The 20,575-nt window shown below is 50.4% G+C and overlaps 1 protein-coding gene across 1 annotated transcript in view; it reads left to right on the top strand.

The window, feature by feature from the left end:
• The window catches only part of LOC125712727 (glutamate receptor ionotropic, kainate 4-like), a 216,649-nt gene extending 198,731 nt beyond the window's left edge, over positions 1 to 17,918 (top strand). Inside the window, exons 13-21 of the mRNA XM_048983114.1 lie at positions 1,960 to 2,163; positions 7,213 to 7,326; positions 12,982 to 13,091; positions 13,772 to 13,945; positions 14,452 to 14,617; positions 14,909 to 15,134; positions 15,815 to 15,943; positions 16,047 to 16,165; positions 16,960 to 17,918. Of these exons, the coding sequence (XP_048839071.1) occupies positions 1,960 to 2,163; positions 7,213 to 7,326; positions 12,982 to 13,091; positions 13,772 to 13,945; positions 14,452 to 14,617; positions 14,909 to 15,134; positions 15,815 to 15,943; positions 16,047 to 16,165; positions 16,960 to 17,355 (1,638 nt within the window). The 3' untranslated portion in view covers positions 17,356 to 17,918. The remainder of the gene's footprint in view (positions 1 to 1,959; positions 2,164 to 7,212; positions 7,327 to 12,981; positions 13,092 to 13,771; positions 13,946 to 14,451; positions 14,618 to 14,908; positions 15,135 to 15,814; positions 15,944 to 16,046; positions 16,166 to 16,959) is intronic.
• The last annotated feature ends 2,657 nt before the right edge of the window (positions 17,919 to 20,575 follow it).

Here is a 20,575-nt window from a genome sequence, read left to right as displayed (position 1 = left end):
CAAGGCGTGAGCTGTCATCCGGGGCGACTGAGCAAACTGTCACGGAGATGCACCACGCCTCGTTAACAGCCTCAGGTGCGCGGGCGGTGGGCGTGGCTCAGGACCTCTGACCTCCCAGACCCACGCAGGAGCCTGAGAGTTCTATCATTTGCTGACTACAGGTGACAGTGGACCAGTGTGGGGCACTAGGCTCTGTGACCCCTGTCTGACTGGGCGGTAGCCCTGGCTCCGTTTGGCAGCGTCCTGCGTCCTTCCTGAAGCAGGACGTTCTCTCCACCTCCCAGGAACATCACGGCAGTGACACGTGCAGCATTTGCGGTCAGATCAGCTGTCGCATCTGTGAACGAAGAAAACCTTTCCGGATGGAAGCCTAATAAAGCTACGCAGATAGGGGAGCCAAACCAACTTCAATATATAAGAAGCAGGGATGCATGCTTCTGGCAGCAGGGCTTTGGGCCTTGCCGAAAGCTGATTGGCCTCCGGAGTGCTGCCTCGCCTGTCAATCACCGATTCAAAGCATGTCATTGGCCAATGATAAAGTTGAGCCTTCGGTATGAATTATCACCCATCCTATGCCCCAGATTAAAAGGCGTTTATTTTGTGACTCTGTTAACGCTGAATATCAACACATTGTCTATCGATTGGTGAGTGAGTTTTATGATGGATGCGTCGATTGGGCGCCCATTCCTGTGTGCATCTCTCTGACACAGCATTTGCTCAGGCGGAGGAACCTCTCACTCACGTATCGGTACAAGGGCACTTAGGCCTGCGTTAATTAACAGTGTCTTTTCCTGGGGGGCTGGGAGACATACAAGACCTTTTAATGTACCTCAGAGAGAGTTTGCTTATTAGCCTTGCCACCCCCTCCCCCCCCCCCCCCAGCTACCTTGACCTTTTGGCTGCAGGGTTGAGCCCAAACGGACCCAAGCAGTGTCTCCGTAATAAACTCGGTGTTGCGGGACGGGGCCATTTGCTAAGCACTGTGCCGTGGACCCTGAATTTGCATATATATTGCACCTGCCCCTGGGTGTCATGTGGCCATTCCCAGGGCGGTCTGTCTGGTGGTGGCAGGTGGAGGGGGGGGGGATTTTAACAAGCTAACAGCCTGTGGCCATCTCAAAGGCTTGCCTGTCTCCCTACCCCCACCAAGTTCTTTAGTCCATAATTTTCACCTCTCTTTTAACTGCCACCCCCTCCCACAGTGACTCATGGTCAAAACTAAGCTATAAGGCGGGACGATGCTCCGTGGTGGGTGTCGGCCTGCTCCCATCGCCGCGGTAACCCAGCAGAGGCTGCAGATGCTCTTTGACTTTGGCCTGAATGATTTCCGCGGAGATGGAGCGTGTCGACAGCGTTTGGCGGCTTCCCGACGCCGTGACCTCCAGCCGGGCTGAATTAAAGTCGCTTGACAAACGTTATAAAGGTGCTTGGACGAGAGGCTGGGCTCCAGCCTGCTGGGGGAGCGTTGCCATGGCGACAAGAGGTACCGAGAGATCTGTCTTAATGGCCCAGTATGAGTATCTCCAGCCCTCAAAACAGGGGAGAATGAAGAAAATAGAGGCGTCTTGTTTTTTTTAGGGGGGGGGGTGGCTCAGATTACCTACAAAGGCTTTAAACATTTCTTTCAAGGCTGGCATTGAACTTGAAGGATATCTCATGTTAAAGGTTATACCGCTCACAGTAAGTGTGCACCTCTGAGAACTGTATTCATGTGCTCCAGGATGTAATCTAAGCTGTTTTACTGCTTCTCAGTAAAAATTTGCCTGATATTACATCCTTGAGAATAAAATATATGTTAAGAAATGAATCTGTCCAGGTATCAAGAAGTGGTTATATCCGAATATAATAGGAAGTGTATTAAGTGGAGTTATTCTGGATACCAGGCTCCTTCTGGTTCATGTGTGTACCTAGGGAGTGTCCCTAAGGGCGGAGTTATGTGTCACCCCCCCCCCCCCACAGGAGAATCCATATGTGATGCTGCGGGAGAACCACCAGGACCTGCAGGGTAATGATCGCTACGAGGGCTTCTGCATGGACATGCTGAGGGAGCTGGCCCACATCCTTAAGTTCAACTACCGCATCCAGCTGGTTGGCGATGGCGTCTACGGCGTGCCGGGGGCCAACGGCACCTGGACGGGCATGGTCGGCGAGCTCATCTCCCGGGTGAGAACCCCTGCTCTGACCCACAGCACCTTCTTAAGCACTCCTAACTGCCCCCCCGGTGCAGTGTTATCCCCCAAATTTTCGGGAGCCTCAGGCCTGTCTCGTCACCTGCAGGACTTATCAAAGACTTGCTGGTTTGAGTTCTAGCTGTAACTGGAGCTTCCTATCAGGTATCGTATATTTCTGAAGATGCTGGTTCAGTTTCATTGAATTGAGACTTAGTCCAAGTTGTAGCGCAAGAACGTGTAGCAATATCTTACTGCGTTGTTTATGCAAAGCAGAGCATGAAACGGGGAAAAATGAAAGAGTGAAAGAATTCGAGAAGACAACAGAGAAGAGGAACCATAGAAGAAAAGCTTATGGGAGTTTTACTTGCGCAAAAAATGTTTTGAGGGCAGAAGGAAAAATGATTGGTTCAGAGAGATAACCAATCAGATTATAGAGGAGGCGGGTCCAAGCAATTCTGGTTTATGTGTGTCCGTCTCTTGGTTTCGCCTCCTCTAATTGCTTGGACCCGCCTCCTCTATAATCTGATTGGTTATCTCTCTGAACCAATCATTTTTCCTTCTGCCCTCAGAACATTTTTGATTAAGAAAAACTCCCACGAGCGAAAAATAAAAACCTTCTGGGGGGTCCAAGGTCAATTAGCTACCCAACTCTTCCTTGGGCAAGCTAACATTATAGAAAACAGAAAATGAGGCTGCTTTAATAAAAGCGAGGTGCCAGCTGTGGTCATGGTCCATGGTCCATGAGGGAGCCCGTCCTCCTGGCAGGTCTGTGTTCGGCCGCAGATCGTAGGCCGCAGATCGTAGGCCGCAGATCGTAGGCCGCAGCCACGATGGTTCGCGGCTCTGCACCTGGAGGACAGAGATCTGTAATATTTTTTGCTCTGGCCAGACGTCTTGGATAATTATGCATAATTGAGCTGTCGATTGCATTCCCAGCGGTGTTTAGTCTGTCTTGACATTTGTGAATTCGCTTATTACATTTACATTAGTGTTTGTACTGGTAGGAAGGCTGAAATTATATACTCTTTTTCATTTTTTTGGCCATTAAAGCAATAGTACTGTGCCATCCATTATCATAATTGATTACTTCAGTACTTAGAGTACTTAATAACTCCTGAACAATTAAGTAACTAGATGACTGATGAATGCTAATTAAGCTGAGTGGTAATTTGAATGAACCAGATCAAGTTCAACACATTCAGCAGAGTACCCCTGCAAATGTCCGTGTTGCACTATAACATTTAGATCATTAATTTGCACTTGCTTATCAAGACTTGTTAATTGAATGTTTTATCTGAAGAAAAAGCCCAGCTAACACAGTGATACTTGTGAACTGAGGATGACAAGCACTGTCTTGGCCCTAGCAATGGTCTGAATAAGGCTCGGGAGGGATCATCGCACACTCACGACTGGACAGTGATTGTCGTGTTGCGAAACCATCTATTCTGGCCAGCAGGGGGCACCATTGTTATTAAGGGAAATGGACTCAAGTTATCGTTTTTCATGATTAATAAAAAAAATGATGCTTTAGCTCACCACTAAGATCACACTGATGGCACAGCACAGTCATTGAATTGATCCTCCCTCCTCTAAGTAATGATTTACTTTAATGAGCAGCAGCATTCCAGGTCCTTCCCTCATACAGCCAAACGCTAAAAGAGCCATTTAACTGCATGCCGTTTCACTTTATGTTGACGCCATTTATCTGACAAAATGAAATTTCTGTGTTCAGTGAATTTCTTTTTCACCCTGACTTGGAGATATTTGTTTGAGAAAAAATATGACTTGAAGCAATCTACTCAATTACAGAGTTTCACCCAATTATTTTCTGACGGGGCTATTTTGTCCGCTCGTTAAGGTAAATTGGATTTGTTTAGTAAATGGGATTTTATATAGCTGTCCAGGAAACGCTAAAAGAAGTTCACTGAATAGACCTTAATGACTGTATTCAGTGGCTGGGTGTGAAACAGCGGTCTGGTCAACCTGGACCTGTCTCCATTTGCAGGGTTAGTACAGGGGCAGAGCGATTACAGAAACATAAAGGGCCTGGGCCGACTCGCCAGCGCCCTCTGGCACGTCTCCCTGGAGCTGCGCGTCGATGCCTTGTTGACCTCCACTGTGTGGAGTCTTACTGACTGTCAGCTCACACGTGTAGCGCTGTAAAATGCATCGCGTCATTCCTGTGATTTCCGTGTATTTCTAAATGAAAAATGACCTTTTGCCTGTTATGGAGGGTTTTATCAGCTAGCGTTAGAAAAATTCAGCGCGTAGCGTTAGGCTGAAGCACACGGAGCGTAACCAGGAAACGGATCGAGCCGTTCGGTAGTTTAGGAAAGCAGTAACAGTGATATACGTCTTAACAAGGTCCGTCTGGAACATTGTACCAAATCTTTTACACTACCCAGCTAGATGGATGGATGGAAGGATGGATGGAGGGATGGAAGGATGGATGGAAGGATGGATGGAAGGATGGATGGAAGGATAAATGGATGGATGGATGGATGGATGGATGGATGGAAGGATGATAGATAGATAGATAGATAGATAGATAGATAGATAGATAGATAGATAGATAGATAGATAGATAGATAGATGATAGTAAAAATACTTTAAGTGAAAAATTGTCATTGTTGACAAACCACAACAAAATGTGCCCTCTGCCTTTAACCCAAACTGTATGTGACATCTATGAACAGCTAATTCAACACCCAGAGGAAGTATGTTGGTCAGGGATTCAAACCAGCAACCTTTCACTCACAAATGTACTTCCCTAACCACTAGGCCACCACTGCCCCAATGAACAGTAACCATAAATAATGGACAACGATAAACAGTCACTGCCAAGAATGTCGAAGTACCGCGTGGAATTCCATAACTCCCACTAAAGGTGTTAGCGGGGAAGTTGTTGCACGGAAGCCAGATAACGACCTGGAGGGCCCCGTAAATTAATGATCTAAAAGGTGTCCTGTTGTGTTTCGTCTTGGAGCAGAAAAATATAAAGAAGGCAGAGTCAGGAAATCAATATAATACTGCAGCAAAAACCGGGTTACATCCACCCTCCACCCGGCCTGCACTGCTGAAGGAGCTTCTACGTCGGTTTTATGTTTTTGTTTGATGATTGTGGTTATTCAGCCATGTATTTTGTACCCAACAAAATGATCACAACTGCATGATTTATTTATTATTTTTTTTGTTAAAACTGTCTGGATTGTTCTTCACATCATAAGGTGATGCTAGAGAAAGAGAGTAGAGGAACGGCCTCCATGTAGGGGAAGAAGCAGAGAACTATAGAGGGGCGGGGCCACAGGGACACTGGCCGCAGCTGAAAGCTGATTGGTCCCTGGCGTTCCCCCTTCCCGTCACTCACCGATTCAAAACTTATCATTGGCTAATGATATGGTTGGCTCCTCTGTATGAATTACGACCCCTCTTAACCCCTCCCACCTTTAATATCCTAGAATCTGCCCTGAAGAGGATCACCAAGGGACGCTATTAAAACAGAAGGGGCAGAAAGGAAAGAAGGAAGAGATGCGGGCAGGAGGTCACTGATAATTAGCATTTTGCATCTAGCAGAGAGCGGTAACAATGAAGTGTGAATTCTGTGGGGAAAAAAGCAACAGAGGAGAGAGACAGCCGGCTCCCTGCCTGCCGCAGAAAGAGGACCGGCGACCTCTCAACAGCATCCGTCTTCAAACAATACAAGAGGGATTTCTTCACTATTAGTTTGACCTCTGTTTACGTTTTTTGTGCCTGGATAAGCCTCAGTGGACCATAACTTGTATTTGAATAAATGACAACCGGGTGGGTCTGGAGGAAGATATGCAGACGATACTGATGTTTTTGGATGGGGGGGGGGGTATTTTTGATTCGGGGTCAGGGATATGAGTAAGGAGAATGGCAAACGAGTCAAAACTAGATGGTGGGTGGATGTCCGTGACTCTCATTATCAGTGAATGACCCAGCCCGTCAGATGGATGGTTTCGATCCTCTCTGAATGTCTTCTTGCATGTTTAAATCTCCATTCATCATACTCACACGTCGTCCCACGAGGAACAGGCCAGAGGCTGATGAATTGTGAGTTGACATTGCAGCAGTGACTTCAGAAAGCCGATGTGGGCATGTGACATGACAGGCCGCCTCAGAATCCATACCGGGTTTCATAGCCGCATAAATTGAGTGTGTTTTTATTTTGTTTTGTTCTGTTTTGTGTGTCCCCCCACAAGTGGCTGCCTCCGTTTGTGTTTGCAGGAGTTGCAGAGTGTTGCATTTGCCTGCTGGGGAGGCCACTGGGAGGGGAGATCCTGCCGTAGTGGGGCGTTGTGTCTGGAGGCTGTTCTCCGCAACATCTCCCGACTTAATTATCAAAAGTTCAGTCCATGTCATCCCTAGTCCCCCCCCCTCACACACACACACACACAAACTGGCGTGTTTTTATTTTATTTCAGCTTCCCCGGTTGCCCTGTCTCTCGGTCGTTAGTGCCGCCGTGTCCATCGGCCTCCGTCGTTAAACATTCATGCTGCGCCCAGCACTCTGCACTCGGTACAGCACCACCATAAAACTTCGCCAGTTAATAACTTATGAGACAGGCCCGGTTTTGGACCTGCTCACGGACCCCCCCCCCCCCCCCCCCCCCCCCCCCCCATGCTGCTCAGCACTACTTGCTGATGCGGCCGAGATGGTGCTCGGAGTAATTCTCCTTCCATAATGTCCCTCCGTGGAACCAGAGCCACACAAAAACATGGAAAATAATAGCCAGTGCCCCTACCCCCCAGGGTTGGGCCAACCCTTTTTGTGGCCCTAAGCAAAATTTGAGTTGAGGCCCCTTGCCTGGGGTGGATTAAATTTGCAGAGGGGGTGTCGGTAAAGGGTCAGTTCCAGTGGATTGATTGTTCCATTTTCCTCGAGGCGTAGCACCTCCTAGTGTATGGGCCCCTGTAAGTCTCTCCCCCTAGCTGGCAGCCCCCTGTCCAGACAGACGTCCTAGAGGCTGATTGACTCCGTTACCCATATCTTTGCTTTATCCCTCTCCCCCCACCCCAGAAAGCTGACCTGGCTGTGGCCGGACTGACCATCACATCAGAGAGGGAGAAGGTCATCGACTTCTCCAAGCCATTCATGACCCTGGGCATCAGCATCCTGTACAGAGTGCACCTGGTAAGAGATGGCACTGGGTAGGTAGGAACCCAGGAAGGGCGGAGGGTCTGCAGGGGCCCAGGAAGGGTGGGAGGTCTGCAGTTTTCCAGGAAGGGTGGGGGGTCTGCAAGGGCCCGGGATGGGTGGGAGGTCTGCAGTTTTCCAGGAAGGGTAGAGGGTCTGCAGTTTTCCAGGAAGGGTGGGGGGTTTGCAAGGGCCCGGGATGGGTGGGGGGTCTGCAGGGGCCCGGAAAGGGTAGGGGGTCTGCAGTTTTCCAGGAAGGGTGGGAGGTCTGCAGGGGCCCGGGAAGGGTGTGGGGTCTGCAGGGGCCCAGGAAGGGTAGGGGTCTGCAGTTTTCCAGGAAGGGTGGGAGGTCTGCAGGGGCCCGTGAAGAGTGGGGGGTCTGCAGGGGCCCAGGAAGGGTGGGAGGTCTGCAGTTTTCCAGGAAGGGTAGAGGGTCTGCAGTTTTCCAGGAAGGGTGGGGGGTTTGCAAGGGCCCGGGATGGGTGGGGGGTCTGCAGGGGCCCAGGAAGGGTGGGAGGTCTGCAGTTTTCCAGGAAGGGCGGGGGGTCTGCAAGGGCCCGGGAAGGGTGGGGGGTCTGCAGGGGCCCAGGAAGGGTGGGAGGTCTGCAGTTTTCCAGGAAGGGTGGGAGGTCTTCAGGGGCCCGGAAAGGGTAGGGGGTCTGCAGTTTTCCAGGAAGGGTGGGAGGTCTGCAGGGGCCCGGGAAGGGTGTGGGGTCTGCAGGGGCCCAGGAAGGGTAGGGGTCTGCAGTTTTCCAGGAAGGGTGGGAGGTCTGCAGGGGCCCGTGAAGAGTGGGGGGTCTGCAGGGGCCCGGGAAGGGTGGAGGTGTGCAGGAGCCTGGGAAGGGTGGGAGGTCTGCAGGGGCCCAGGAAGGGTGGGAGCTCTGCAGTGTTCCAGGAAGGGTGGGAGGTCTTCAGGGGCCCGGAAAGGGTAGGAGGTCTGCAGGGGCCCAGGAAGGGTGGGAGGTCTTCAGGGGCCCGGAAAGGGTAGGGGGTCTGAAGTTTTCCAGGAAGGGTGGGAGGTCTGCAGGGGCCCGGGAAGGGTGTGGGGTCTGCAGGGGCCCAGGAAGGGTAGGGGTCTGCAGTTTTCCAGGAAGGGTGGGAGGTCTGCAGGGGCCCGTGAAGAGTGGGGGGTCTGCAGGGGCCCGGGAAGGGTGGAGGTGTGCAGGAGCCTGGGAAGGGTGGGAGTCTGCAGGGGCCCAGGAAGGGTGGGAGGTCTTCAGGGGCCCGGAAAGGGTAGGGGGTCTGCAGTTTTCCAGGAAGGGTGGGAGGTCTGCAGGGGCCCGGGAAGGGTGGGAGGTCTGCAGTTTTCCAGGAAGGGTGTGGGGTCTGCAGGGGCCTGGGAAGGGTGGGGGGTCTGCAGGGGCCCGGGAAGGGTGGGAGGTCTGCAGGGGCCCAGGAAGGGTGGGGGGTCTGCAGGGGCCTGGGAAGGGTGGGGGGTCTGCAGGGGCCCGGGAAGGGTGGGAGGTCTGCAGGGGCCCAGGAAGGGTGGGAGGTCTGCAGTTTTCCAGGAAGGGTGTGGGGTCTGCAGTGGCCTGGGAAGGGTGGGGGGTCTGCAGGGGCCCGGGAAGGGTGGGAGGTCTGCAGGGGCCCAGGAAGGGTGGGGGGTCTGCAGGTGCCCGGGAAGGGTGGGAGCTCTGCAGTGTTCCAGGAAGGGTGGGAGGTCTTCAGGGGCCCGGAAAGGGTAGGGGGTCTGCAGTTTTCCAGGAAGGGTGGGAGGTCTGCAGGGGCCCGGGAAGGGTGGGAGGTCTGCAGGGGCCCAGGAAGGGTGGGAGGTCTGCAGTTTTCCAGGAAGGGTGTGGGGTCTGCAGGGGCCCGGGAAGGGTGGGGGGTCTGCAGGTAACACCAAGTAGCACTGTCACCCAGGATCTCCCAGTTTTAGCCGGTTCCGCAGCCCAGGAGGCAGCAGAAGCTCTGTACCAGTCTGCCTGTTTTAGAGCTTGTGTATAATTACTCAGATTATCTATATTAATTCTGAAATGCCCCCCCCCCAAATCCAAGGTGACCCATTGAGCTCACTGCTGGCTGCCATCCAGTTAGTACTGTAGCTCTGATCCAGTGGGCCATTCCAGTTACCTCCCTGCCATCACACCCCTCCCTCAAGCCTCCAGCCTGCAACATGCATACATCCCCCACCCCTAGCTCTACCTGGAGAGGTGGGGGGGGGGGCGGGATCAGGAGCATTGCAGAACTTTCTAGGTGGTCTATGGGCATTCCTTCACTATGGCATCACCAAGGGCTAAGGTCAACGCAAATGATGCGAGGAGTTTCCTCTCTTTTGAAGCTCCACTAGGAATGTTTTTATCCAATCCGCTGTGTTCCAACCCACTGGCTCGGGGGGGGGGGGGGGGGGGGGGGTATAATGGAGGACCCATCCTGAGAGGAGGGGCTGCCTGGGGTAATCGCTCACGCTGGCCGATCTAACACACCAATCTCCACAGCCGCTCTCGATCAATTACGACAGCGTGCGCCCAGGAGCGCTGCCCCCACTACCTATCTGAAACTCCAAGGGGAGTCACCTCCCCCCCGAAAGGTCAATAGCAATTTGGAATTCAGAATGGAATAGGATGAGGCCCTGATGTTTATCGCCAGCATGAGGGCTGATGTCGGCCGGCCAATCAGAATTGTTCCCGCCCACTGGGTGTCTTCCTGCATGCATTGCTCTTCCTCTGGGCCACCAGAGGGTCACAGGTTTGGACTTTGGTGGCTCCAGTATAAATGCAGCCTAGCGTGGATGGGTCCGGGGGGGTTGCAAGGAATCATGGGAGCTGCTGCCAATGAATCGATGGGCAGGAGCGTATAAGAGAGCAAGCCCAGGCCCCTGGGCGGCACTGCATTTTCACTGCGCATGGATTACACGGAAACAGACTGCTGCTCGTTACGCTCCTTTGATGGTGACCGCGGAGGAACGGCTGCTGGAGCTGGCAGCAGGAACGGAGCTCAACTGTCCTGTGTCCGGAGTCTGATGTGGCCATCTGGATATGGCCGGTTTAAACTGCTTTGGCAGGGGGCATCTCACATCTCACACAGATGAACAGCAGCTCCACATGTGGATTGTCCCAGTGTGACACTGGAACTGTGCCTAAAATGCAGAAAATTGCTCCAGGTGGTGGAAGGTTTGGATCACCTCGGTGGACCTCTCTTGGTGGGTGGTGTGTGGCTCAGCATACGGTGCTTCTGACCGGGAGGTTGCTGGTTCAAGTCCCCTGCTTGGCAGTGCGATTTTATTGTTGGGCCCTTGAGCCAAGGCCCTTACGTTTCAACTGCTCTAGGGACTGTCTGACCCTGCCTTCTGAAAAATGTATGTCTGCTAAATTAAGTCTAACTGCCCACTGGAACACAGCAACGCACTGGTACTGAGGTGTACGATATAAAACATGAATGAGCTGAGGCCATGAAGAGTCAATGAAAAAGGTGAACGAAAATGAACCGGTGACGCCGGTAAGAAGATCCCGTACTCTGCGAGGTGGAAGGCTGGGCAGACTGGTTTATGCTAATGTCGCTCAGCTAATGTGACATCCTCTTGTCATTCGGCCAACGTGACCTCACGTCATGTAGCTAACGTGGCGTCCTCATGCCAATCGGTTAGCTACATTATATCATTGTACTACTGTGATGCTCTAACATAAATAGGCTAAAATGACATTCCGGTGTCATCCAACTGCCGTGACGCTCATGTGTCTTTGACCTAAGCTGACGTCTTCACATCATTCAGCTCCCACATTATATGACAGCCTGTAAGTACGTAGACAGTGACACTTTGCTTTGGCTCTAAAGAAAAGCTTTAACCTTCAGGCCACATGCAAACATTTACAGCAAATGGGGACACTTAGGTTACGTTTTCACCACACCAAGTACAGTACTTTCGGTACTTTCACTTTTACATTGACTTCCGCTCGAGTACCAGTACCAAAAGTACCAAACCAGCTGGGGTACTTCTTTGGTACTTTAGTACTTTCGGGTGGGACCTGATTGGCTATGCAAGTAGCGCTGAAACACAATACATACGCCGCCTTGAAAACAGTTGCAAACGCAGAAAAAAATGATAAAAGAAGTTTTTTTAAAAAAGTACCGTACTTTCGGGTACTTCTCAAAGTACCAAAAATTCGGTACCTGGTGCAGTGGGAAAGTTCACTTTTTTGCTCCCTCAGCCAATCAAGAACATCAAACACAGTTGTGTTGGACCAAAAATGTGGACTGTCTGGATGTCCTTGAGGACCGGATTGAGAAGCACTGCCCTCGGAAACTGGAGACCTCTCTTTCATTTTCGAGTGGACCTCACAGCCACAGGGTGCACCCTTTGGGGGGGTCGTATGGCTCAGAAGATTCTCAGCTTCACACTTAACTATATATGTGTCCATGTGCATGTGTGCATATGTCTGAAAGGAGTGTAAGATGGGATATGTGATCAGAAGCATCTCACTGTACATGTGCAAAGGAGAAATTAAGCGTAATTTCAAAATCTCATTCAGCATCCTGTTCCATTGCACAATCCATACCTGTTGATCTATGGTTAAACTCCATTAGCTAATAGCTGTCCGGATACCATCGTTCTGTTTTCAGAAGTGGCCTGCAGATAATACCCTGAGTGGGCTAGCCTTTTTTTCCCTTCTACGTTTGTTGTTGTTTCCATTCATGCACAGAGAGTCGCTGTGCGTCAGTTCGCCGGGTCCGTCGCTGTTTTTCAGCAGGTGGCTCTGCTCCGTAAGGTCGCACAATGATCCACACTCCTGTAGAGTGATAATTGACCCGGCTCCCTTCAACTCCTCGCCGCCTGTAGGCAAGGGGGGAGTGCAATGCATCTGTCTCTGTGACGGCGTAAAATAAGGGAATGTCCATATGAAGTATTACCATAAATCAATAAGACAAACAGTTGTCTCACCGCCATACGTAACAAACATGGGATCTCTGGCAGGACCTTTGAAAAGACTTTGGGTCTGTTTTTCTCTCTTCTCATTTAAAGTTTTCAGTTTTCTCTGGGTGAGACAAATACGAGCATCATTTCAAAGCTTATTTAAGACTCTTCAGAGGGCACCTTTATACGCTTACGGTCCATAGTAAGTCACAGGGGGATGCAGGAACAGGGACGGACTTTGAAATGTGACCTGATGCAGATTTGTGTCACAAAGCTGGGAGATTAATGACCAGCGTTAAACCGGAGCCCCATTGTGGCCATCCTTGAACTAAATAATAAGTTGTGATGCGCTAATATTTTTAAAGTGTCACATTTTATAAAGCACGCCGTCCGTCCGGGTCACCTTAGTGGTGATTGGCGGGCTTGGCGCAAAAGGACGGATTCAAGCTAGCGACAAACATGTCGATTGACTGTTACTCTAAAGTGGCGGGGGGTGGGATGTGCACAACCGGTGTGAATAAGTGCTTTGTTTGGCCGGATTCCAAAAGCACCGAAGTCGGGTAATAAATTAGAGAGACCAGTCATAACTCGCCTATATTCCGTAGTCGTGCTGTAATTCTAACTGTGACCGTTTAAACTATTTACTGCCCCACAGCTAATTCCTTCCCGGTGGTGAAATACCGTTATAGGATGAGTGATTACCGACGTGTAGCTCTGGGACGCAGCTGCAGTGTAAATATCTAATCTGTGTGTGTGTGTGTGTGTGTGTGTGTGTGTGTGTGTGTGTGTGTGTGTCTCAGGCCCGCAGACCGGGATACTTCTCCTTCCTGGACCCGTTCTCTCCCGGAGTCTGGCTCTTCATGCTGCTCGCCTACCTGGCCGTCAGCTGTGTGCTGTTCCTGGTGGCGAGGTGAGTCGGGCAGCCGCGTGGCGACCCCTGCTGGTGCATCCCAAGAACTGCCTCTCCTATACAGTGCGATTCATCTGAAAAATTCCACCACCACTGCCTTGAGCTTTTTCAGGTCCAGCTTTAGTAAGCACCTCTGACAGCTGGTAGCTCTCCAGTGCGCCACAGTAGCCCGATGGAGGCACACTGGTGATTTTTCAATGCACAGATTCTCTCTCAAGGGCTTAGACTACTGCTGCTCTGAAAGATAATGTGATACTCGCTACACACAAGACCTTTCCGTACACAGACCCTATACATTCAGGACGCTGTTATTGCATTGGGGAAGCATGGACAAGCTGATTACTTTCATTAAGTTATTCGTCAGTAATTTTTCCGTGATTGTTTCTCTCTGCATTCTTAATGATGCTCTGAAAGTTACCTGAGCACAGGCCCCCGGGTGCCCCCCACTCCCCGTACTGGTGTCCATGTAGTGCAGCATATATAAAATAAATAGATATATACATATATAGAATCTTTGCATCTGCACTGCAGTGGATATGATATTATATACAGCTTTGCTGTATGTATTCTGTGTTGCTGTATATATGGTTCTGGATGGTTCCCATTGTCCATGCGTGATAAAATGTACTTTATGAGGATAATTATATCTTTGTACTTTTTCCTATTCATCCTGAACATAGACTTACTCCTTATGAATGGTACAATCCTCATCCCTGCCAGAGAGGGCGCTGTAACCTGGTGCTCAACCAGTACTCCCTGGGCAACAGCTTTTGGTTTCCTGTGGGGGGGTTTATGCAGCAGGGCTCTGCTATCGCCCCCCGTGCTCTGTCCACACGCTGCGTCAGTGGTGTCTGGTGGGTATGATCCTGAGACACACACACACACACACACACACACACACACACACACAAGTTGGTCTATCTATCTAAATGGGGACGAGTCCATTCATTCATATGGGGTAAAACCCTGATCCCAATCACGACACCCTTAACCCCCACCCAGCCCTAACCTTAACCATAAGTAACCAACCAAAATATAAGACTTTTACTTTTTTTCATTGCATTCACAGATTTTTTATTAAATTGAGGTTATGGAAATGGGGACCTGAAGAAGTGTCCCCAAAAGTAAGGAAGTTTCAGGTTTTACTGCACTTTGGGGACATTTTGGTCCCCAGATGTGATCTATACAAATCCACACACACACACACACACGCACACACACACACACACACACGCACACACACACACACACACACACACACACACGCACATACATGCACCGGCTTGCCTCCAGACCACATTATATCAGGTATCTTGCTGCGTGGCCTCATGAGCTGAAGAGGTTTTGCTGCCCCCTGCAGGTGGGCCTTCACACTCATCATCATCTCCTCCTACACCGCCAACCTGGCCGCCTTCCTCACCGTGCAGAGGATGGAGGTGCCCATCGAGTCCGTGGACGACCTGGCTGACCAGACGGCCATCGAGTACGGCACCATGCACGGCGGCTCCACCATGACATTCTTTCAGGTAAATCCTCCTTTAGTGCTGGATGAGTCAGACAGTTGTGCGGCGACCCCTGTTGGTGCCTCCTAGGAACTGCATCCCTGAGAAAAATACAGGCAAATAAAAAAATAAGAAATAAACTAAAGAAACCTGTAAAAACTGAATTCCCTAATCCCCACTCACTCATTCTTGTAGCACCTTCTTACCTTCCTCTATATCCCACCATTCTTATTAAAAATAAACAATGCTGTCTATCACATGTCCCCCCCCTCCTCGCCCTCCATCCTCTCTGGGGTCGCTCGCCCTTTCTCACAGAACTCACGGTACCAGACGTACCAGCGCATGTGGAATTACATGCACTCCAAACAGCCTGGCGTGTTTGTGAAGAGCACGGAGGAGGGGATCGCTCGCGTTCTCAACTCCAACTATGCCTACCTGCTGGAGAGCACCATGAACGAGTACCACCGGCAGCGCAACTGCAACCTCACGCAGATCGGCGGCCTGCTGGACACCAAGGGCTACGGCATCGGCATGCCGCTGGGTATGGCCGGGGCTGCACTCACCAGTCATATAGTGCTCAGGCATGCATACACAAATCAAAGAGTGGCAACGCATGCGTCCACCAATCACAGAGTGACAACACGTGCAAACACCAATCACGGTGTGACAAGGCATGTATTCGCCGATCACAAATAGCTAGGGTCTGCAGTCACCAATCACAGAGTGCTAACAAATGTAATCACCAATCACATAGACTGCTAAGGCATGCATCCACCAGTCACAGAATGCTAACGTATGCGGACCACAATCACAGAAAGCTGGGGCATAAATTCTCCAGTCACACTTACTTGGGTTATACATTCGCAGTTGTCAGGTTGCTAAGATGCGAGCTCAGCCACAGTTTTCAAATAGCCAGCCACAATATCTAACACCAATTAACAGCTGGCCTGAGCTTATTTCTTAACATCTGAGGTGACTTCTTAGCACAAGCAGAATCATCTGGTGCCTTTGGAGAACGTGTGAAGTGAATTAGCGTTAATAAAATCATAAAGATTTTTGATCGTTCCCTGTCCCTTATTAAAAATTGCTATTTATTTCCACGCTATTTATAGCAAAAAAAAAGAAAAACGTAAATGAAATAAAGGTTTTTATGGTACCAGCTGGAGCCTGTGAGAAGCCTGGCATCCTTACCTGTTCGATTCTTCTGCTCTGCACGCCCAGGCTCTGTGTACCGGGACGAGTTTGACCTGGCCATCCTCAAACTCCAGGAGGACAACCGGCTGGAGATCCTCAAGCGGAAGTGGTGGGAGGGAGGCAAGTGTCCCAAGGAGGAAGACCACCGTGCCAAAGGTACAGTGCCCCCTGGTGGCGCATTACCAGCGGTGCACGCCGCCACCTACCAATGGTGAGGAGTCTGAGTAAAAGGCCTCCACCTGTCCCCCTCCCCCCGCAGGACTGGGCATGGAAAACATCGGGGGGATCTTTGTGGTGCTGGTATGTGGCTTGCTCGCAGCCATCTTCATAGCGGTGCTGGAGTTCGCCTGGATGCTTCGCCACACGCACGGGACAGAGGTGAGAGGTGCCTCTGTCACCTGCATCTGCTATGTCTCCCTCTCCCCACCCCACCCCACCCCCCATCTGCAGCCCACCCCCAAAAGTGGCCAGCGGACTCACAGACCAGGACTAAAAACCTGTTACCTGTTAAAATAACTGCACCATCCACTGTAGACTATCTCAGGATTTGAGAGTAACCTCAGCTGAACTGATCTCTCACTTGTCTCCTGCTTATTTCCTGTATTGTGCTGTTTTTGGTGCCGTTCTTTATTACAGCTGCTTTCTTTGCAGTGGTTCTGTGTTCACTGCTGCCCAAGTCACAAAACTGCACTTTTTGAAGAAAATTTTGAAATAAAATATGTGTCCGTGAATTCCCATGCCAAGTGACTTCTTTCTGGGGGGGTGGGGGGAGTTGAGGACAAAAAAAAAAAAAAAAACATCATTTATTTTATTATTGTGACTCACAAAACAACGTGCATCTCAGTGTCTCAGAGGAATGTGTCCTTAGGTATTGCAGCCATCCTGCGATGAGGCTACTAGACGGGGGTCCGGGGGGGGCAGAGGAGTCTTGAGTGGGGTGGCACTGAATCTTGGATGCTGGTCACATTTTCTTTTCTTTTATATTTATTTTTTTAGCGATGTATTTTTTCCTCTCTCATGGGGTGGGGGGGTCCCACAACAGATTCCCCTCAATTTGAGCACTAGTTGGGTGTGGTAGTGTGTCCGGGAGGGCGGGTCCAGCGGGCGGGAATGGGGGAAGCCCAGTGCACGACACTTCCCGGCGTCTTTCTCTCTGTCTATGCCCCCCCCAGCTGTCCGTGTGCGACGAAATGCTGCAGGAGCTGCGTGGGATCGTCACGTGCCGGGACAGTTTGCAGCTGCGGCGGCGGAGGGGCCCGGACGGGGCGCCCCGGACAAGGCCCCTCCTTCCCGAGGAGCCCGGGCGGCTGCGGGCGGTGACCAGCCTCAGCAATGGCATGGTGTGTGGGGCGGGGGCCGCGGGCGGCGTACCCGAGGCGCTCGCCCACAGACTGGCTCAGGAGGCCGCCCTGGTGGCACGGAGCTGCGGCCATGCCCGCATCTGCCCCGAGTGCCGCCGTTTCCAGGGCTTACGGGCACATGTGGCAGAAGCAGCCGGGGCCTCACCCACCCACAGCGAGGGCAGCTTCGAGTGGGAGAAGACCATTGACGTTGGGGAGCCCGAGTAGACCGCACGATCACCCCCCCCTCCCATTTGGTCTGTTCCGTTTCCCTGGGCACTCTGAGGCAGGTACTGTAGCAGGCGGGTGGGCGGAGCTCTACAGCAGACTGGACCGTACCATACCTCCTGGGGGGGAGTGTCCAACTCTGTGCCCACTGTCTCCCCAGGGCTCTGGCAGTCTGCCCACGAGGAGCATCGTACTATGCAGTATCTCTCTTTGCTTTATCGATGTTGTTTATTTTCCATCGGGTCCGTCATCTGCCAGTACAGATATTTGTTACTGCGGTTTCAGTATCGCTGCTGTCGCCATCGCCTATTATAAGCATAAGCATCATTGTTTATTTTTTCTTTTTTACGATCTATGGACACACTTTCCGACTGAGAGCTGCAGAAACCGGCCGGGGAGAGGAGGAGACCTTGAATCACTCGTTCGGTTTTAAAAAGTGCCAAAAACTGTGTGTGAACCCAGTGCTGTGGAACCGAGTCCCATCGCAGCCCCGACAAAGAACGGCGAGTGGACGGAACACGATGTGCACAATGACCTTTTCTTTTTTAAATAAAGGTGATATTCTATATTGAAACGTTTCAGAGCCGTCTTCACAAAGCAAGGGGGTTTAGTCTCACTAGGAATTCCGTTACTCTGGGCTTTGATTAACCTAGTAGTCATTTTCTCATTTTCCTTCCCATTGTGATCGTCTGATCAGGCCCCCTGGTGGCCATTGGGTCCCTAAGAACCCAGTTTGATTACATCACCCTACACTGTTATATGTGCCCTTGTGGGCTGTCCCACAAAAACAGAGTTTTGAGAAAATGAGCTCCAAAGTTGAAATTTTTTTAAAAAAGTTAGTGTGCCTTTACCCTATAATTGATATATATCATAGGTAGCACAGAGATATGACTTAGATAATAGCAACTTATCCAATTGACAATATTCAATAAAAAGGGGGTAGGGGTCAAAAATGTGGGACAGCCCACCTTACCTCTCAAGGGCACATATGTGTCTTGAGCTTAGCTGATGCTTCTCAGTGGTGTAGCTGGGTCTGGCACCGTCATAGTCTAGCAGGCTGTCTTCTGCCATCAGTGCTTCCTGCATTATTTCCAGTGGTGACATCATTTCCTGTTTGCTGCCCATTGACAGGACCAGAGGTCCTCCACCCTAAAGCAAGGCTACATGAGCTGCTGCCACTTTTGGCACATGTAGCTGCCAACTCCATGTGGTCAAACAGAGAAACCCATCAAAGGTTTGTGATGAACTGTACAATCTCCTGCTTCAGGTTTGGCTTTGATACTTTACTTTTACCCAAAGCGATCAGGGTTAAAGGCCTCGCTCAAGGGACCGATGATGAAATCATTGGAACCAACGACCTTCTCGTCACAGGCGAACTCCTAGAACCACTGAAATTTCCTGATTTAAATGCGAATAGAATACAGCCTCTCGACAGGTTACTTTGGGGTCACGCTCCGACACACCTGTAGCAAGACGAAAATATCTTAAACGCAATAAATGCATTTTATTACAGTACACCTAACCTAACAATCATCATAGCCTAGCCTACCTTAAACATACTTAGAACACTTACATTAGCCTACTGTTGGGTAAAATCATTCACACAGTCGTTTGTATAATAAAGTGTTGAATATCTCATGTAATTTATTGAATAATGTAGCGAATGTGAAAAACATTTATCCATCGTGAAGTCAAAATATCGTAACTCGGACCATCGTAACCCAGGGGCTTCTATATATCTTATACTGTTACTTTAAAATAACTTATGGTTGGTCAAGAGCAATAACATGAAAGTCTTACTTGGGTGGATAATCACTTGATTCCTGTGCTGGTTTTTCTCTGTACAACAGTGCTTGACTCAACCCAGACCATGGAAACCCCCAGTAAGCCCAAATCTTTGCTCCTTCCCGACTCCCAGAAGATCTGTACCACGTTTTTCGGTGCTCTTGACTAGGCCAATAACGTAGGCTGGGGTTCCCCCGTAGGCTGGGGTTCCCCCGTGGACTGGGCTGAGAACCACTGCTGCACATTACACACTCTGTGACTTAAAGCCCGGTAGCAAAGGGTGTATAGTGTATTTCATGTAGAGGACGTCATCGCCGGTCATCATTCACCGAATCTCCCTCCACCAGCCAGCCAAGCGGTTCGTCTTGGCGACAGTCGCTCAGCCAACCTCCAGACGGTGGGATAAAAGCATCTTAAATGCTTTCGAATGCTCGAATCAGCTCCACGCTTCACAAGGTTTCCAAGTGATGGATGCCCAATAAACTAGAAGCACTGCCAAGTACTGATCTGGGATCAGATGAATTACCATCGCTCCATACATCAGTCATTATGAGCAGGTTTGGCCAGGCAGCGGTGGCAGATATAACCTCTACAGCTGCTTTATTTTGTTAAAACAATCATCTGTAATTACACCCCACGGTGTATCTTACTACAAATTCTCCTCCAGGTAATTATCTCATTAGATAAATGTAATTTTTTTTGGCTTTGGATTTTTTTTGGCAGAAGGCTCTTCACGTCGTTTTTCAAGAATCAGTTAGGACCCAAACAGGCAACTGATTGGACTGCCTACAACGGAAAGGCAGACAAGGCCGTTACCGAGTCAATTCATACAATCACGGGGCGGCACTCTGCTAGCTGAAAGCGCTAATAAGACTGAAACTGCTCACACTTAGAAACGGATTAAGATTTGTTGAATCAAATTGCTTCACGGATACCATTAAAAGTGCCAGAGGCCGATGTCCCCCTTAGGAAAACAGAGAGGTGATAAGTTAAGAGCGGAATCTGCAAGCACTGGCGTCAGATAAGAGTTTCACCGATCGATTCTGAACCACTTCGCACTATCAGCTAATTAGAGGCAACATGCAGGAGAAACGCTAAAAGCCAAAAGGGGTCCTAACGCTTTTGTTTTCCATGTCGGAGGAATAATGCAGAATCTTTCATAGTCCTGCTGTATTTCACTGTTAGAACATAAATTCACCGGGAGTCCCAAGGTTCCTGGTGCATGTAGCATCACTCTGACTGGGCTCTGCCGATTCTAGCATAGAGGGAGGCCACTCATCCTATCAGACGGCGTGCGGATCGGGGCACCTGATTGGCTGTGAGGGTCTCTGACAGCCACAGCAGCCACGCTGAAGAAATCATGGCGGGTCAGAGTTCCCAACTACCATCGGGAACTTATGGTTCCTGAAACCACTGAGGTCTCTCAGCTGAAAAA

This window comes from Brienomyrus brachyistius, chromosome 18 (genome assembly GCF_023856365.1).
Source record: "Brienomyrus brachyistius isolate T26 chromosome 18, BBRACH_0.4, whole genome shotgun sequence".
Lineage (NCBI taxonomy): Eukaryota > Metazoa > Chordata > Actinopteri > Osteoglossiformes > Mormyridae > Brienomyrus > Brienomyrus brachyistius.
The sequence above is the reverse complement of the archived record's forward strand: the minus strand, read 5'-3'. Positions and strand labels throughout refer to the sequence as shown.